This window comes from Neodiprion pinetum, chromosome 3, assembly GCF_021155775.2.
Source record: "Neodiprion pinetum isolate iyNeoPine1 chromosome 3, iyNeoPine1.2, whole genome shotgun sequence".
Classification (NCBI taxonomy): domain Eukaryota; kingdom Metazoa; phylum Arthropoda; class Insecta; order Hymenoptera; family Diprionidae; genus Neodiprion; species Neodiprion pinetum.
The window spans coordinates 34,261,351-34,274,542 of NC_060234.1; the positions used below are offsets into that span (position 1 = coordinate 34,261,351).

The following is a 13,192-nucleotide window of genomic DNA, read 5'->3' on the forward strand; positions in this document are numbered from 1 at the left end:
TTTCTCAGTGGTGGCCAAAGCGACGATGCATCAACGGTTAACCTGAATGCGATAAACTCTCTTGAGACTACGAATAAACCATGGACTTTGACGTTCTGTTACGGGCGCGCTCTTCAGGTACGATGCTTTTTAGTATTTTAAAAAACAAAACTTTTTGATTTCCTATTCACGCTTTCATCGACTTTTAAATTCATGTTTTAAATACGTGCTATTTTCTCACACCCGAAACTAAGGTGTTAGCTATGAAAGTGTGGAATGGACAGCCTTGGCTAGTTGAGAAAGCTCAAGCTAAATTTTTGGAAAGAGCAAAAGCGTGCTCCGAAGCTGCTTTAGGAGAATACAAAGAGAACGTTGACTGCGGCGAAACAGCTGCATGTCAATATCCTATTGATTGACCAACTAAGCGCGATGACGATGTCAACCCAATCATATAATCATGAAAAAATCAAATTTGGAATCAAAAGAACTTGGTTTTCTGTATTTCAACGAATCCATTCCGCAGTTATTTCCCGTGTGCAGTTCGAGGGTTGGTAAAGATAAAGTATTTAAATGAAGCGTCAGTTTTGTACAAAAAGTTCAAAATCTTCACCGCATATCTATAGAGACATGGCACCATCTTCGGTGATAACGCCCATCATACGTCATCCCTGGCCAAGCTCTGATCCCGCAAGCCGGAGATCTGGATCAGTAGATAGAAGTCGGTGCTTTTGAGTGAAACAGTCACTACATTGCTCTCCATACGCATTTCGCAGGGGTGCGACATTCCACTTTTATCGACTCCCTGGGTGACATAGAATCCGAAGTCAAGATTCAAGTAAGTGCTAAGGTGATAGTATACATGATACAATTAATTGATAAAAATCATCAAACCTAAGCGATCAGCTGGCAATTTTTTTTTTAGAAATTATCAGCGTATGCGTCAAGTATGCATGAAAAACAAGCTCTGGACGATATTTGGTTTATACGAAATTAGAATAACGAAATTCCGTAGACGTACAATTAGAACTGTATCTCACATATTCGATGACCTTGAATGACTTCCAAGTGTCATAGAATCAAATTTAATTGCCTTACTTTGAGAAATGCGTTTTTTTTAATCACATAGTGTTTGATTGCCGTTTAAACCGGGTACACTATTTGCATGAACATGAATCAATACTTTTTGAAAATTAATGATCTCATTAATCGAGATAATCTTTCAGGAATATTGTGTCACATGACAATCACACGTGTGTAGCATACAATTTGTGCGTTTGCAATGCACGTTTGATTTAAATTAACATTCCAATTTCAATTTTGCATCTGTGCTTCAGTCTGGTAAATTTTTGTGTTCGAATCGATGAAGGAAACCGATCTCCAGAACAAGTTTTTTATTCTTCTAAAGATTGACTGGCACGTATAAACATGGATCATGCGACGGATGAAACTATAGCAAAAGATAATACAAGTCCAGGATTACCGCAGTAATAAATCGAGCTTAACGCTGTATTTGAACTTGTATTTATCAGCTATCTGAGATGAACTCGAAGCCGGTGTCATAATTATACTGCAGTGAGCGTTAACACGTAGTATCATGTAAGCTTTGATCAAAGTGGGAAATTTTCATACTGCGATGTAACGGTTTATACGAACCATCATCCGTCCATTCAACAGAATAATTTATGTTTAATGGGAAAAAGCACCATATGCCCTGCATAGTGAGATTTATTTACAGCTCTATAATTATTCAAATAGTCAAACTAACCGAAAAAGTAGTAGCAGTACAATCAACTCGTTCGAGATTCAACGAACAAAGTGTCAAATCAAATAGTTTGACAACCATGCTATTAAAAAAGATACTATTTTTTCCATACGCTCTACTTATCTTATCACTGAATGTCTTTTAATTGCGATCTGTTTGCATCATGAATGCCTGTGATATTGATCTGTCTTATCGCATGGGGCAATTGATACAAATGTTTGAGAATTGAAAAGAACATATCGCTGAAATGAACTTCGTTTCGGAAATAAATCTTAATATGTGATTTACAAATTTTTTATGAACCAATAAACTCTTGTCTCTTAAAGGATGGTTGTTGAAAAATACGCCAACGCTGAGCCCGAGCTCAAGCAGGAGTTGAAGGCGATTGCGGAAAAAATCGTTTCCACCGGCAAGGGTATACTGGCCGTGGATGAATCGCCTAACGATATGGGCGAACGTCTACGAAATGTGAATGTTGAAAACACCGAAGAAAATCGCAGAGCTTGGCGCCAGCTCCTTTTCACCGCCAATAAGGTACGCACGTCGAACGCTTTACACAAAAAATAAAAAATCCATTTCACATAAAAGGTTCTCCATAATAATCAATAACGCGTTATGCACGGACTTTTCAAAATTCTACTTTTTGGCTTGGCCTAAGACCGCTTGTTTAGTCAGTCTCACGAGTCAAAGTGCTCATACAAAAAATGCGTCGCGGTACATCTGCCAGTGACCTTACATCAGAAATAATTTCTCGTATTAGCCGTTCGTGCAATATTTCCTGGGATTAAATGACTATCACCTTTACAATACTGTACTATGTAGAAAATTGGGCAAATAGGTCGAACTTTAATGCGGTTCTGCCAAACTTGACGCAGGACGTAATTAGCCAGCACATCTCGGGGGTGATTCTCTACCACGAGACACTCTATCAAAATGCCGACGACGGTACCCCGTTCGTAGAGCTTCTTCGTCAGCGCAACATCATCCCCGGCATCAAGGTCGACACGGGCCTCGTTCCCCTGTTCGGCACCACAGGCGAACACACGGCCCAAGGCCTTGACGACCTCCAGGCACGCTGCATCCAGTACAAGAAGGACGGATGCGACTTTGCCAAGTGGCGTTGCGCGTTCAAGATCACAAAGGACACCCCCAGCAAACTATCAATTCTGGAGAACGCGAACGTACTCGCACGCTACGCGAGCATCTGCCAGAGCGCACGTATCGTTCCCATTGTCGAGCCGGATATCCTTTCCGACGGCGACCACGATCTCACCCGATGTCAACAGGTCACGGAAGAAGTACTAGCCGCTGTGTACAAGGTCAGTCTAGTAGACTATCGGAAAAGAAGCCACGAGTTGGAATTCAACGCTCATATTATATATGCTGATGCTACCCTCTAATTTTCATACAATGATCATGTTATTTGTCACAGAACGTTCCGTGCCGAAAGTTTACGATACCTAAAAATTGCTTTCGAAACTGGGTTGTTCATGCATAAGCAATTTTTCGCTGCCCATTATAGGTGTATATACTGTAACGGTTTAGGCGTTACGTTAATAAAATATGGATCCGCGAGTTTACTTATTATCAAATCAAAGGCGTGAACAAAAATATCGTGATAAATGCTTTTAATGCAATATACGTGTTTCTTGTTTAAAGTCTGAAACAAGACTGTTTTTACAATAATATCGGTTGGCGCAGCAACCTTATTCTTTTTAAAGACATAAGAGGTTTATAAACGTCTTTTATCTATGCTGACTACTAGATCATTAAAGAGGGGGCAAAAGGGGTGATTTCACCCTTTGTAACACTACTCCCCCCCGAGGAAAAGAGTCGTCTCGACTCGGGAAAGTTAAAACAATTATAAAGGTGATCCAGTAGTCAGTGCTCAAAGGTGAGTTGGAGCTGTGGCTCTAAAAATTTAAAAACTCCCTTTTTTACTATCTGGCATTTGCCCACAGTCTCAAGGTAAACCACAGAAAACCTTGAGCAGATAGTTGAGCGTTAAATAATCTCAAAAATTTATGTGCCATGTTTTATAAAGGTTAGTGTTATTAAGTGTTATGTGGCTTCATGAATACAAAGTTTTCCGCAACGGCCCAGATTGACGTCGGGAAGAAATTCGATTTTCTTCATGAAGGATCCCTCCGAAACAGGTTCGGATGAAAACACCGAAACGGGAACCGACAATTCCAGGTCCAAATAAGACGAAAACAGACTTCTCTTCATATAAAATAAGGAAATCGTGGGGTGACTTCTTTAGGAATAGTTCACCCTAGAGTTTTGGAAGGACAAATGTGAGTGATGGTATAACAATTCAAATTCACTAAGTGAATTTGGGAGAATACTTGAATAAAGTAAATTGAATACGTATTCAAAAGAAAAGAAACGATCTTATCTGAATTATTTCTGCGTCCTTCTTCAAAATAAAACCACCAGTCATCGTCAGGAATCGGGGAAGATTGGAAGGAAAGGGCTGTGTCAAATAACCTGAAAAAGTGCTCACAAAAACTGACACTTAAGGTTAATAAAATGTGAAAATCAAGCAATCGCTCATGGACCTCGAAAAATAATCGTGACTCATTTCACATTATTCCTTAAACCAAAGCCTATCCGACACAAAACTCGATTCCAGAGAAGAAGTTTCTAGAAAGAAACAACCGAAGAAAACAAATTTCAAATTGATTAGCAACCCAGAAATAACAACCCATTATCAAGCTTCCGTAGTAAGAAGAATCATGTCAAAAATTCATAATTTAATAAACGCGGGAATATTAGCCCAAACCTTTGACTTTATTAGTTTAAAAAACTTGTCAGAAGAAGAATTAGAAAACGTATTCCAGAATCAATGGAAAAAATTTTCTTGTGGGTTTTTCGATTTCCGAATCGAAGAAGGGAAAATTGGTCTTCTGTGCACGTCATGCTGTACCCGCAGGTAAATGGAAAAAACAAACACAAGAAACAACCCCTTATTTAAATAGAAATTTAAATTGAATTTTTTTTTTTTTTTTTTTTTTTTTTTTTTTATTATTGTGAAAATTCCAGTCCTGAACATCCGCGAGGTGAAGTTGACCTACACGTAACCTTTCTGAAGGACAATACGACCTGCAACGTTTGCAAAGATAGTCTCATTTTCATTGCAAAACCGACGGAAGGCTGCTCCGAATGTGAAGCCGTAAAAATTGAATTAAAAACAATTATTAAAACCGCATACCACTTTCAAATTATTTAGTTTTTCTGTTCTGTTCAAATATTAAAAAAAAAAAAAAATTCTGTTCAAACTGTTCAAATATTCTTAAAAATGTAAATAAAATAAAATTAAATTGAAAGGTTTAACTTTATCCGTGTGTCATTGCAAAACAGAAGCTAGAATAAACTTGATCGGCTGCAGATTCTGCATTGATAACCAAAACAGGAGCCGATAAAGAAGAAAAGGTTTGTTTTACTAGCCAATCTTCATGAACCTCATGGATAGTTCTGAGTAGCTCTAAAGAAATACTCGATTCTTCCTCACGAGAACGGGAACTGACTCGAGCGAAAGAAGTTTCTGGGGAAACTCGCAAATAAACAATCAAATCTACTCTGAGCTCAGGCGAGCGAATGAGAAGATCAAAATTTTTTGTCAATAAATGAGATTCGAAGTCGCGAAAATTACCTAACCTTCGACGAGCTTCTACAAAACAATTGCTACTGAATATCGATCTTTCCATCACCTTTACAGGCAATGAAGTCGTCTGCAGATGTCTATCTAACATAACCATTTGAGCGAAATGTTGAAAATAATAGCAATAACGATCTGGGTTCTGATACATCAAATCTAAAAGATTAATTCCGGCTACATTTCGATATTCTTCAAGAGGTTCTAAAAGTGTACAGACCTGGCGATCTGCTAAAAACCTCTTAGTGAAAGTTGTTTTTCCGCATCCGATATTTCCTTCAATAATAATCGTAAGCGGTCGAGTTTTACTCAAACGAATTCCGAAAGGTAAATTCTTCTCCCAATCGATAACCGACTGTAAAGAAGGTCAAATCGATCACAGTCGTCAAGGGTGTTCGTTTGAAGATCTAACCTCGAAGGATGTCCCTGGTCTTGGAGAGACTGTTCCAGGTTGATCCTCTTCAAAAGGAGCAAGACGATCCAAGTGAACCACTTTCTGACGCGAATGAGGAGATCTTCGGATTCTATAAACAACATCATTTATCCGGTTAACCACTAAGTAAGGGCCTTCCCAATTTCTTTGTAGCTTTGGACATCGTCCTTTCTGTCTTCGAGGTTGAAAGAGCCAAACAGAATCTCCAGGATTAAATTTTAAATCTCTGGCTCGAATATCATAACGAGTTTTTAATTTATCTGAAGACATAGAAATTCTATTCCTAGCAAAGTGATGAATTTCTTCTAAACGTTGTTGTAATGAAAAGGCATAATCTGTTTGATGCTGTCTTCGCACAGGAACAGGGCCTTTCTCTAAATCTGACGGAAGTCGAAGATTTCTTCCAGTAAGCATGAGGGCTGGCGTCTGTTTCGTCGTCTCGTGAATTGCAGATCTGTAAGATAAGAGGAAGAAAGGGATCCAGGAGTCCCAGTCTCTCTGATTCTGCTCTACGAAGGACGACAAATATTGTAGTAAAGTCCGATTCAGACGCTCTATCATGCCGTCAGATTGCGGATGCAAAGGAGTTGTACGAGTTTTTCTAACCCCTAAAATCTGAGTAACCTCTTTCATTAAGGTCGACTCAAAATTTCGGCCTTGATCAGTATGAAGTTCTAGAGGAACTCCGTGTCTACAAATAAATTCTTTAACGAATGCCTGCGCTACAGTAGAGGCTTCTTGATCAGCGAGAGGGACCACTTCTGGCCACTTAGTAAAATAATCAGCAATAACCAAAGCATATTTATTTCCAGAATGGGTTATCGGGAGAGGTCCAAGAATATCCATTGCTATCCTTTCAAATGGAGCTCCCACGTTATAAATCTGAAGAGAGCTTTGTCCCTTCGCTCGAGGTCCTTTCTTTGCCGTGCAGACTCGACATCTTCGACACCAATCTTCAACGTCCATCCGGCAACGAGGCCAAAAGTAGAAGTTGCGAATTCTGCCCAGAGTTTTATTTGAAGCGAAATGTCCACCTGCAGGAGAATCATGATAAAGAGCAAGAATCTCCGGAACTCGTGTCCTGGGAACCAAAAGTTGCCACCTGATTTCTTTCAAGTCTGCAGATTCCCATTTTCGGTATAAAATTCCATCAATTAAAAGGATAGAGTCCCATTGAGCCCAATAAATTTTCAAATCTGGCTCGGCTAAAGATATATCCTGCCAGTCTGGGCGAGTTTCTGCTTCTTTCCAAGACTTCACTTGATTCAAAGTGTCGTCCTCTTGTTGCGATTTTCTCCATTCCTCCTGGTTATTTTCGAAAGAAATCTTCCGTATTATAAGAGAGGGGTCACGATTTTTCTCTAATCGTGCACACTGTTTACACTCTGGCATTTCCTCGCAGGGTCTTCGAGAGAGAGCATCGGCGTTTCCATGATGAATTCCTGCTCGATGACGAATATCAAAATCGTACTGACCGAGCCTTTCTAACCATCTAGCTACCTGACCTTCGGGAGATTTAAACGAAAGTAGCCACCTGAGAGAAGCATGATCTGTACGTATCAAAAATCTCCTGCCGTACAAATAATGGTGAAAATGTACTACGGTCTTAACAACAGCTAAAAGCTCTCTACGAGTGACACAATAATTCCTCTCGGTTTTACTCAAAACTCTGCTGAAATAGCTTATCACTCTCTCTTGACCTCCCTGAATTTGTGACAGAACCCCGCCTATTCCTGAAAGAGATGCATCCGTATCTAAAATAAAAGGAATTTCGACCTCTGGATAAGCTAAAATCGGCGAAGAAATAAGATTTTCCTTCAATTTCTTGAAAGCCTCTTCGCATTCCGGGGTCCAGTCAAAAGGAATCTTGATTCCGGTCAAATGATGGAGAGGTTTAGCTATACTAGCGAAACCTTTTACAAATCTTCTGTAATACGTACAAAGGCCTAAAAAGCTCTGAATTTGTTCTTTATTCTTAGGTGTCGGCCAAGAAGAAACCTTCTCTATTTTGGATGGGTCGGTCTTCACACCTTGTGCTGAAACGATATGTCCGAGGAAGCCTACTTCTTTCTGGAACAGATGGCATTTTTTCGGGCTCATTTTCAGACCTGCTTGCTTCAGCCTAGCGAAAACTTGTCTGAGATTTTGAACTTCTTCTTCAAAGTTCTTGCCAAAAACGATTATATCGTCTAAATAAACGAGGCATATTTTGCCCGTGAGCCCATGGAGAACAGCCTCCATCATTCGTTCAAAGGTAGCCGGGGCATTACTCAAACCAAACGGCATAACCTTGAACTGCCATAATCCTCCTAAACCCGTAACAAAAGCTGTTTTTTCTTTATCTAGAGGATCCATTTCGACCTGCCAATATCCGCTCTGAAGATCTATGGTGCTGAACCAAGTTGCACCAGCTATCAGGTCGAGGGTCTCGTCGATTCTGGGTAGAGGGTAAGAATCTTTCTTCGTTATATCGTTCAGCTTCCTGTAATCGATACAAAATCGTTTGGATCCGTCCTTTTTGTTAACAAGGACGATTGGTGAAGCCCAGGGACTAGACGATGGTTCAATAACATCGTTCTTTAACATGTCTTCCACCAGCTTCTTCACCTCTTCTCGGGCGTTGAGAGCAAGTCTTCGAGGAGCTTGTTTAATTGGCGAACTCTCTCCGACATCGATCTTGTGCTTGACAGAAGTACATCGGCCCTTATCACTACTATCTTTCGCAAAAGAATCTTTAAATTCTAGTAAAAGAGATTTAAACGATTCTTCCTGAGCTAAATTTAACGAAATCGAAGATTTTTCAACAAGGCTCCGTAAATGAAGAGGAAAATGTTGTTGCAAATCACCTTCCGACAGTTCTATTTCTCGAATTCTAGGAGGAGTCCAATAAATTCCATTCCTATTTGTACAAAGAGTTATTTCGCGATTGTTTGAAGCTAGTGAATTTCTCTTAGTCGAGATAACACAGTTATGAGCTGTAAGAAAGTCTATTCCCAAAATACCTTCATCCTCTATATCTGCTATAAAAACCTTATGTGGAGAGTCGATACACCCAAAAAGGTTAATTTGGACAGTAGCCTGTCTCAAAACCGGGGTCGTCTCTCCAGTGGCTGTTCGCAGAGAAAAAGAGGGAACAATTCGGTCATCGGATTTAAAGAGATCCGATCGAACTACGGTTACCTCCGCGCCCGTGTCTATTACCCACAGACAATCGACGCCATTCACAGTACCGCGCGCGTAAAGACCAGACTGTCGTAGACTTCTAATTAAAAACTGTTCTCTAAGAGGGCTTTCACTATTAACAATCTGCGATGATTTTCGCCCTGACAAATCATCTGAAACTAGTTTTTTGAGTGAGTTCCTGTTGAAGAACTCGATTGAGGATCTGCTTCCCCTTTTTCTATATTTTTCTTACGCCAATTATAAGAATTTGGATTCGAGCCTTGCATCGGTTTTCCACTAATTTTTTTAATTAGAAAACAATGATTGGCGTCGTGGCCTGTTTTTTTACAAAATATACAAGTCAAGCTAGTTTGACTTGTCACGACCACGTTTTTATTTATACGCTCGTTTCGACGGTTTTGAAAAGAACCTCGATTTCTTGATTTAAAATTGTTACCGTTATTTCTATTTTTATAATTTTGAGGTTTTGGCTCCTCCGAGTATTCAACACTCTGTCTTCCTGAGGTGTTTTCAGACACCTCAATCCGACGAAGTTTGCTTAACCCAAAATATTGCTTTCTCATTGCCTCCACCTCGAGGGCTTTGGCGGTTGCCTCCCGCAGAGAAGTGAGGCCCGACGTTCCAACGGCCATTTTAATTTCCGGATCATTAATCGCATTCAAAAAAGCTTGCGTTGCTAATAAGTTACGAGACGGCTCGTGATCCGGCAAAGCTATACGAGAAAGCCGTTCAATGTCCTGACTAAGAGACGCGAGGTCTTCGTCTCGTCCTTGTCTTCTTGTCTGTAACTGTGCCGTGTACAGTTTCGTTAAGTGGTCATTTCCATACCTCAACTTTAATGCAGAACTAAGTTTTTCATAATCAGAGATTTCTTCCTCAGACAACGCCGTTAAAACATTCAAAGCCGGCGTTCGAAGACAGGAGGCAAGACTGTGGGCCCTCATGGCGGAGTCCCACTGATTATGTTTAGCAATTGTATTAAACTGGCGTTCATAATCCGCCCATGGAATTTTTCCGTCAAAAATTGGCGGTTTTAAAGGATAAAGAGGTTTCTCATTAATCTGAGAAACAACCTCAGGAAATCTCGAATTATTTAATTGATTAAAATGAGAACATTGAGGCCGAACTTGAGTCAAAGACTCGGAAAAACCAGCCTCATTATTTACTCTCATTCTACTAATTGGAGATTCATCTACTCTCCTAATAAAAGGCACAGACCTTGATTCAGGAACATCCTGGGTTCGACCTGGATGTTGGACCTCCTGAACAGTAGGAACTGGAACAGGAGAGGGAACAGGAGAGGGAAGCGGAGTAACAACTCTGGAACCCTGCGGTGTAACAGCTGGTCCCTCAGTGCCGCTCATCTGATGAACGGACTGAAGAACCGCCACAGTTGTCCGGAGCAATTCGTGTAGACTAGTCTCGGAACGCTCTTGAGCTTCTCTGTCTAGCCTCCGCTGCTCCAACTGAGTGGTAAGCTCCCTTTCTCGCTGTTCTCGTTGCTCTTGAAGCAACTGGACAAGTTGTTGTTGTTGTTGTCTTGCCGAATCCAGAAGCTGCCGTTGATAACGTTCGGCGGCTTCTTGTTGTTGGCTCATAATTTTTAGTAGGTCGATTTGTGAAACTGAGACCATCGTAGGGACAGGTAAAGAGTCCACTGAAGGTGCACAAATAGACTCGGGAAGCTGCGGATTTTCGGTGATAGAATGTTCTTCACCGCCACTTTCCCGACGACGAGAGCGTGTTAAACGACCGCTACTCATAGTTTATTTCACTATTTCACGCACTGAATCAACTTGATTAATAAGAACTCAAGATCCCGCTTCTGACACCAATTGTAACGGTTTAGGCGTTACGTTAATAAAATATGGATCCGCGAGTTTACTTATTATCAAATCAAAGGCGTGAACAAAAATATCGTGATAAATGCTTTTAATGCAATATACGTGTTTCTTGTTTAAAGTCTGAAACAAGACTGTTTTTACAATAATATCGGTTGGCGCAGCAACCTTATTCTTTTTAAAGACATAAGAGGTTTATAAACGTCTTTTATCTATGCTGACTACTAGATCATTAAAGAGGGGGCAAAAGGGGTGATTTCACCCTTTGTAACAATACAATAACCAATTCTTGTTGACTAGCAAATACTTTGTTTTAATTGTCAGGCCCTCTCAGACCACCACGTTTACCTTGAGGGAACACTTCTAAAACCTAACATGGTAACCCCAGGGCAAAGCTGCCCGAAGAAAGCTTCGCCCCAGGAGATCGCTGCGGCGACTGTAACAGCTTTTCAGCGTACAGTACCGGTAGCAGTTCCCGGCATCGCATTCCTCAGCGGCGGACAATCCGAGGAGGATGCTTCGGTGAACCTTGACGCCATAAACAAGTACCCTGGTAAAAAACCCTGGACTCTGACCTTCAGCTATGGACGTGCTCTTCAAGCTTCCGCCCGTAGTGCTTGGAGTGGCGATCCCAATCAGATCGCGGCTGGACAGGAGGAACTCGTGAAGAGAGTCAAGGTACGATACTCGTCCTCTTTTCTTTTTTCTCAACTTCTCTGTTTCTTTTCTGTTTCCTGTTGTTTCCTCTTTTGTTGAATAATTTTACAAGTGGACCTTACGGGGTTGTTGATGATTTATTAGTATTATTCTGTGCGATTGATGCGTTTACAGGCAAACGGTGCGGCTTGTCAAGGCAAGTACCTTGCTGGTAGTGTTTCTAGCGAGGCTGCCAGAGCATCGAACTTTATCGAAGGTCGTGTGTATTAAGTATTGTGCACTTCTCCCACTTCTGAAAAGCACAGTAAGTAGCTACTTCGTTCCAAACAACAAGTTTCGAAGTGTTGTGCCTGATTGTCAGAAATGTGGCAACAATGAAAACCGCGGTGATTGAAGAGAAAGAAAAACCAAACTAATCAGAAGTAAAAGAAGAAAACCACGAACGTCACGCAATGCTTTGTGAATAATCTTTACTGTAAATAACTCTGAATAAATAAGTTGTGATCGAAGAATTAAATTCTAGTTTATTTAATTAAGTACAGTATATCGTAGTACAAACTAGCCATATCAGCGATGCACGAATGAAGTATATAGTCTACATCTGGTATATGGTCAGAATCCTTGCAAGCTGCGAAAGCTCAAATTACGTTTCCGGGAAGATCGAAGGCCAATTCAATGATTGCTCTAGGAGAATACGAGAAGAATTTCTACCGTAGGAATACAATCCCGTATCAATCTTTGGTCTAATATATGCAACATCAATGACGCGATAATTATTATGTGCAACGCGCCAGTGAAAAGAATTTCTGGATCAAGCCGCCCGGTAAGTAAAAATGATTAACTGCGTGGAAAATCCGAAACTATGACCGATAAGGCGAAAGGAACACGTGTAGACACGCGTACTATTTATAAGTAGACATAAAATGCAACTTCATCGTGAAACCATGATGTTTGAGATTTGGTAAAATAAATAAAAACTCTTTGACTAAGACGCTGGCAAATTTACATTAGGTACATTCAGATATGAAACAATTGTGTAGATGATATTTACTCGTATGAGAAATGTGTTTTATTACTGTTGTCAGTGCTGAACTGGTGTCCTCCTGCGGAGACGATATCATTATAACGATGTGGAGGAACTATTTTTGTTCGTAGGATTATCACTTTCACAGGTCAATGTTCAAGCGTTTTTCAAACAACACCACGATAATGATTCAGAATGTATGGTTTTTTTAAAAAAAAGAAGCAATACGACACAAGCTATCGTCTATTTTCTCAACTGTGATAATTTAGAGTTCCGTTATCTTTAACGCTTTTTCGATTACACCATACATGTTTACAGCAGCCCAGTAAACATTGTACTGAAAAGTAGTGGAGTTAAGAAAAGAAGATCGCTTGAGTATAGAGAATTTAATTTCTAAATACTCGGTTTTACATTTAAAAATTATGTCAATCTGCCACATTACCTATGACGAATTATATGCATAGAGAGCGGGAATTCTTTGCAGTTGGAAACAAAAAGTAATATCATCGCTATATTGATGACACAAGTTAAGTGAGCATTGATGGATCATGTTAACTTCTAAAAAAAGAGGGCCGCTTTATTCTTTTAGTTAAGGGCAAGAAACCGTCGCTAACATTTCTATATAGATATATTATAATACGATTGATGTTGATCG

At 40.2% G+C, this 13,192-nt stretch overlaps 2 protein-coding genes across 16 annotated transcripts in view; one reads left to right on the top strand and one right to left on the bottom strand.

Moving 5' to 3' along the window:
- LOC124214634 (uncharacterized) overlaps positions 1-13,192 on the bottom strand; it is a 104,455-nt gene that overhangs the window by 54,959 nt on the left and 36,304 nt on the right. The gene's annotated exons all lie outside the window — the stretch shown is intronic.
- On the top strand, positions 428-12,019 carry LOC124214640 (fructose-bisphosphate aldolase-like). Its single transcript, XM_046617132.2, has 6 exons — positions 428-526; positions 603-814; positions 2,068-2,275; positions 2,617-3,060; positions 11,181-11,534; positions 11,688-12,019. Exons 3-6 carry the CDS (start codon positions 2,069-2,071, stop codon positions 11,781-11,783), a joined length of 1,101 nt encoding a protein of 366 aa, XP_046473088.1. The 5' UTR covers positions 428-526; positions 603-814; position 2,068; the 3' UTR covers positions 11,784-12,019.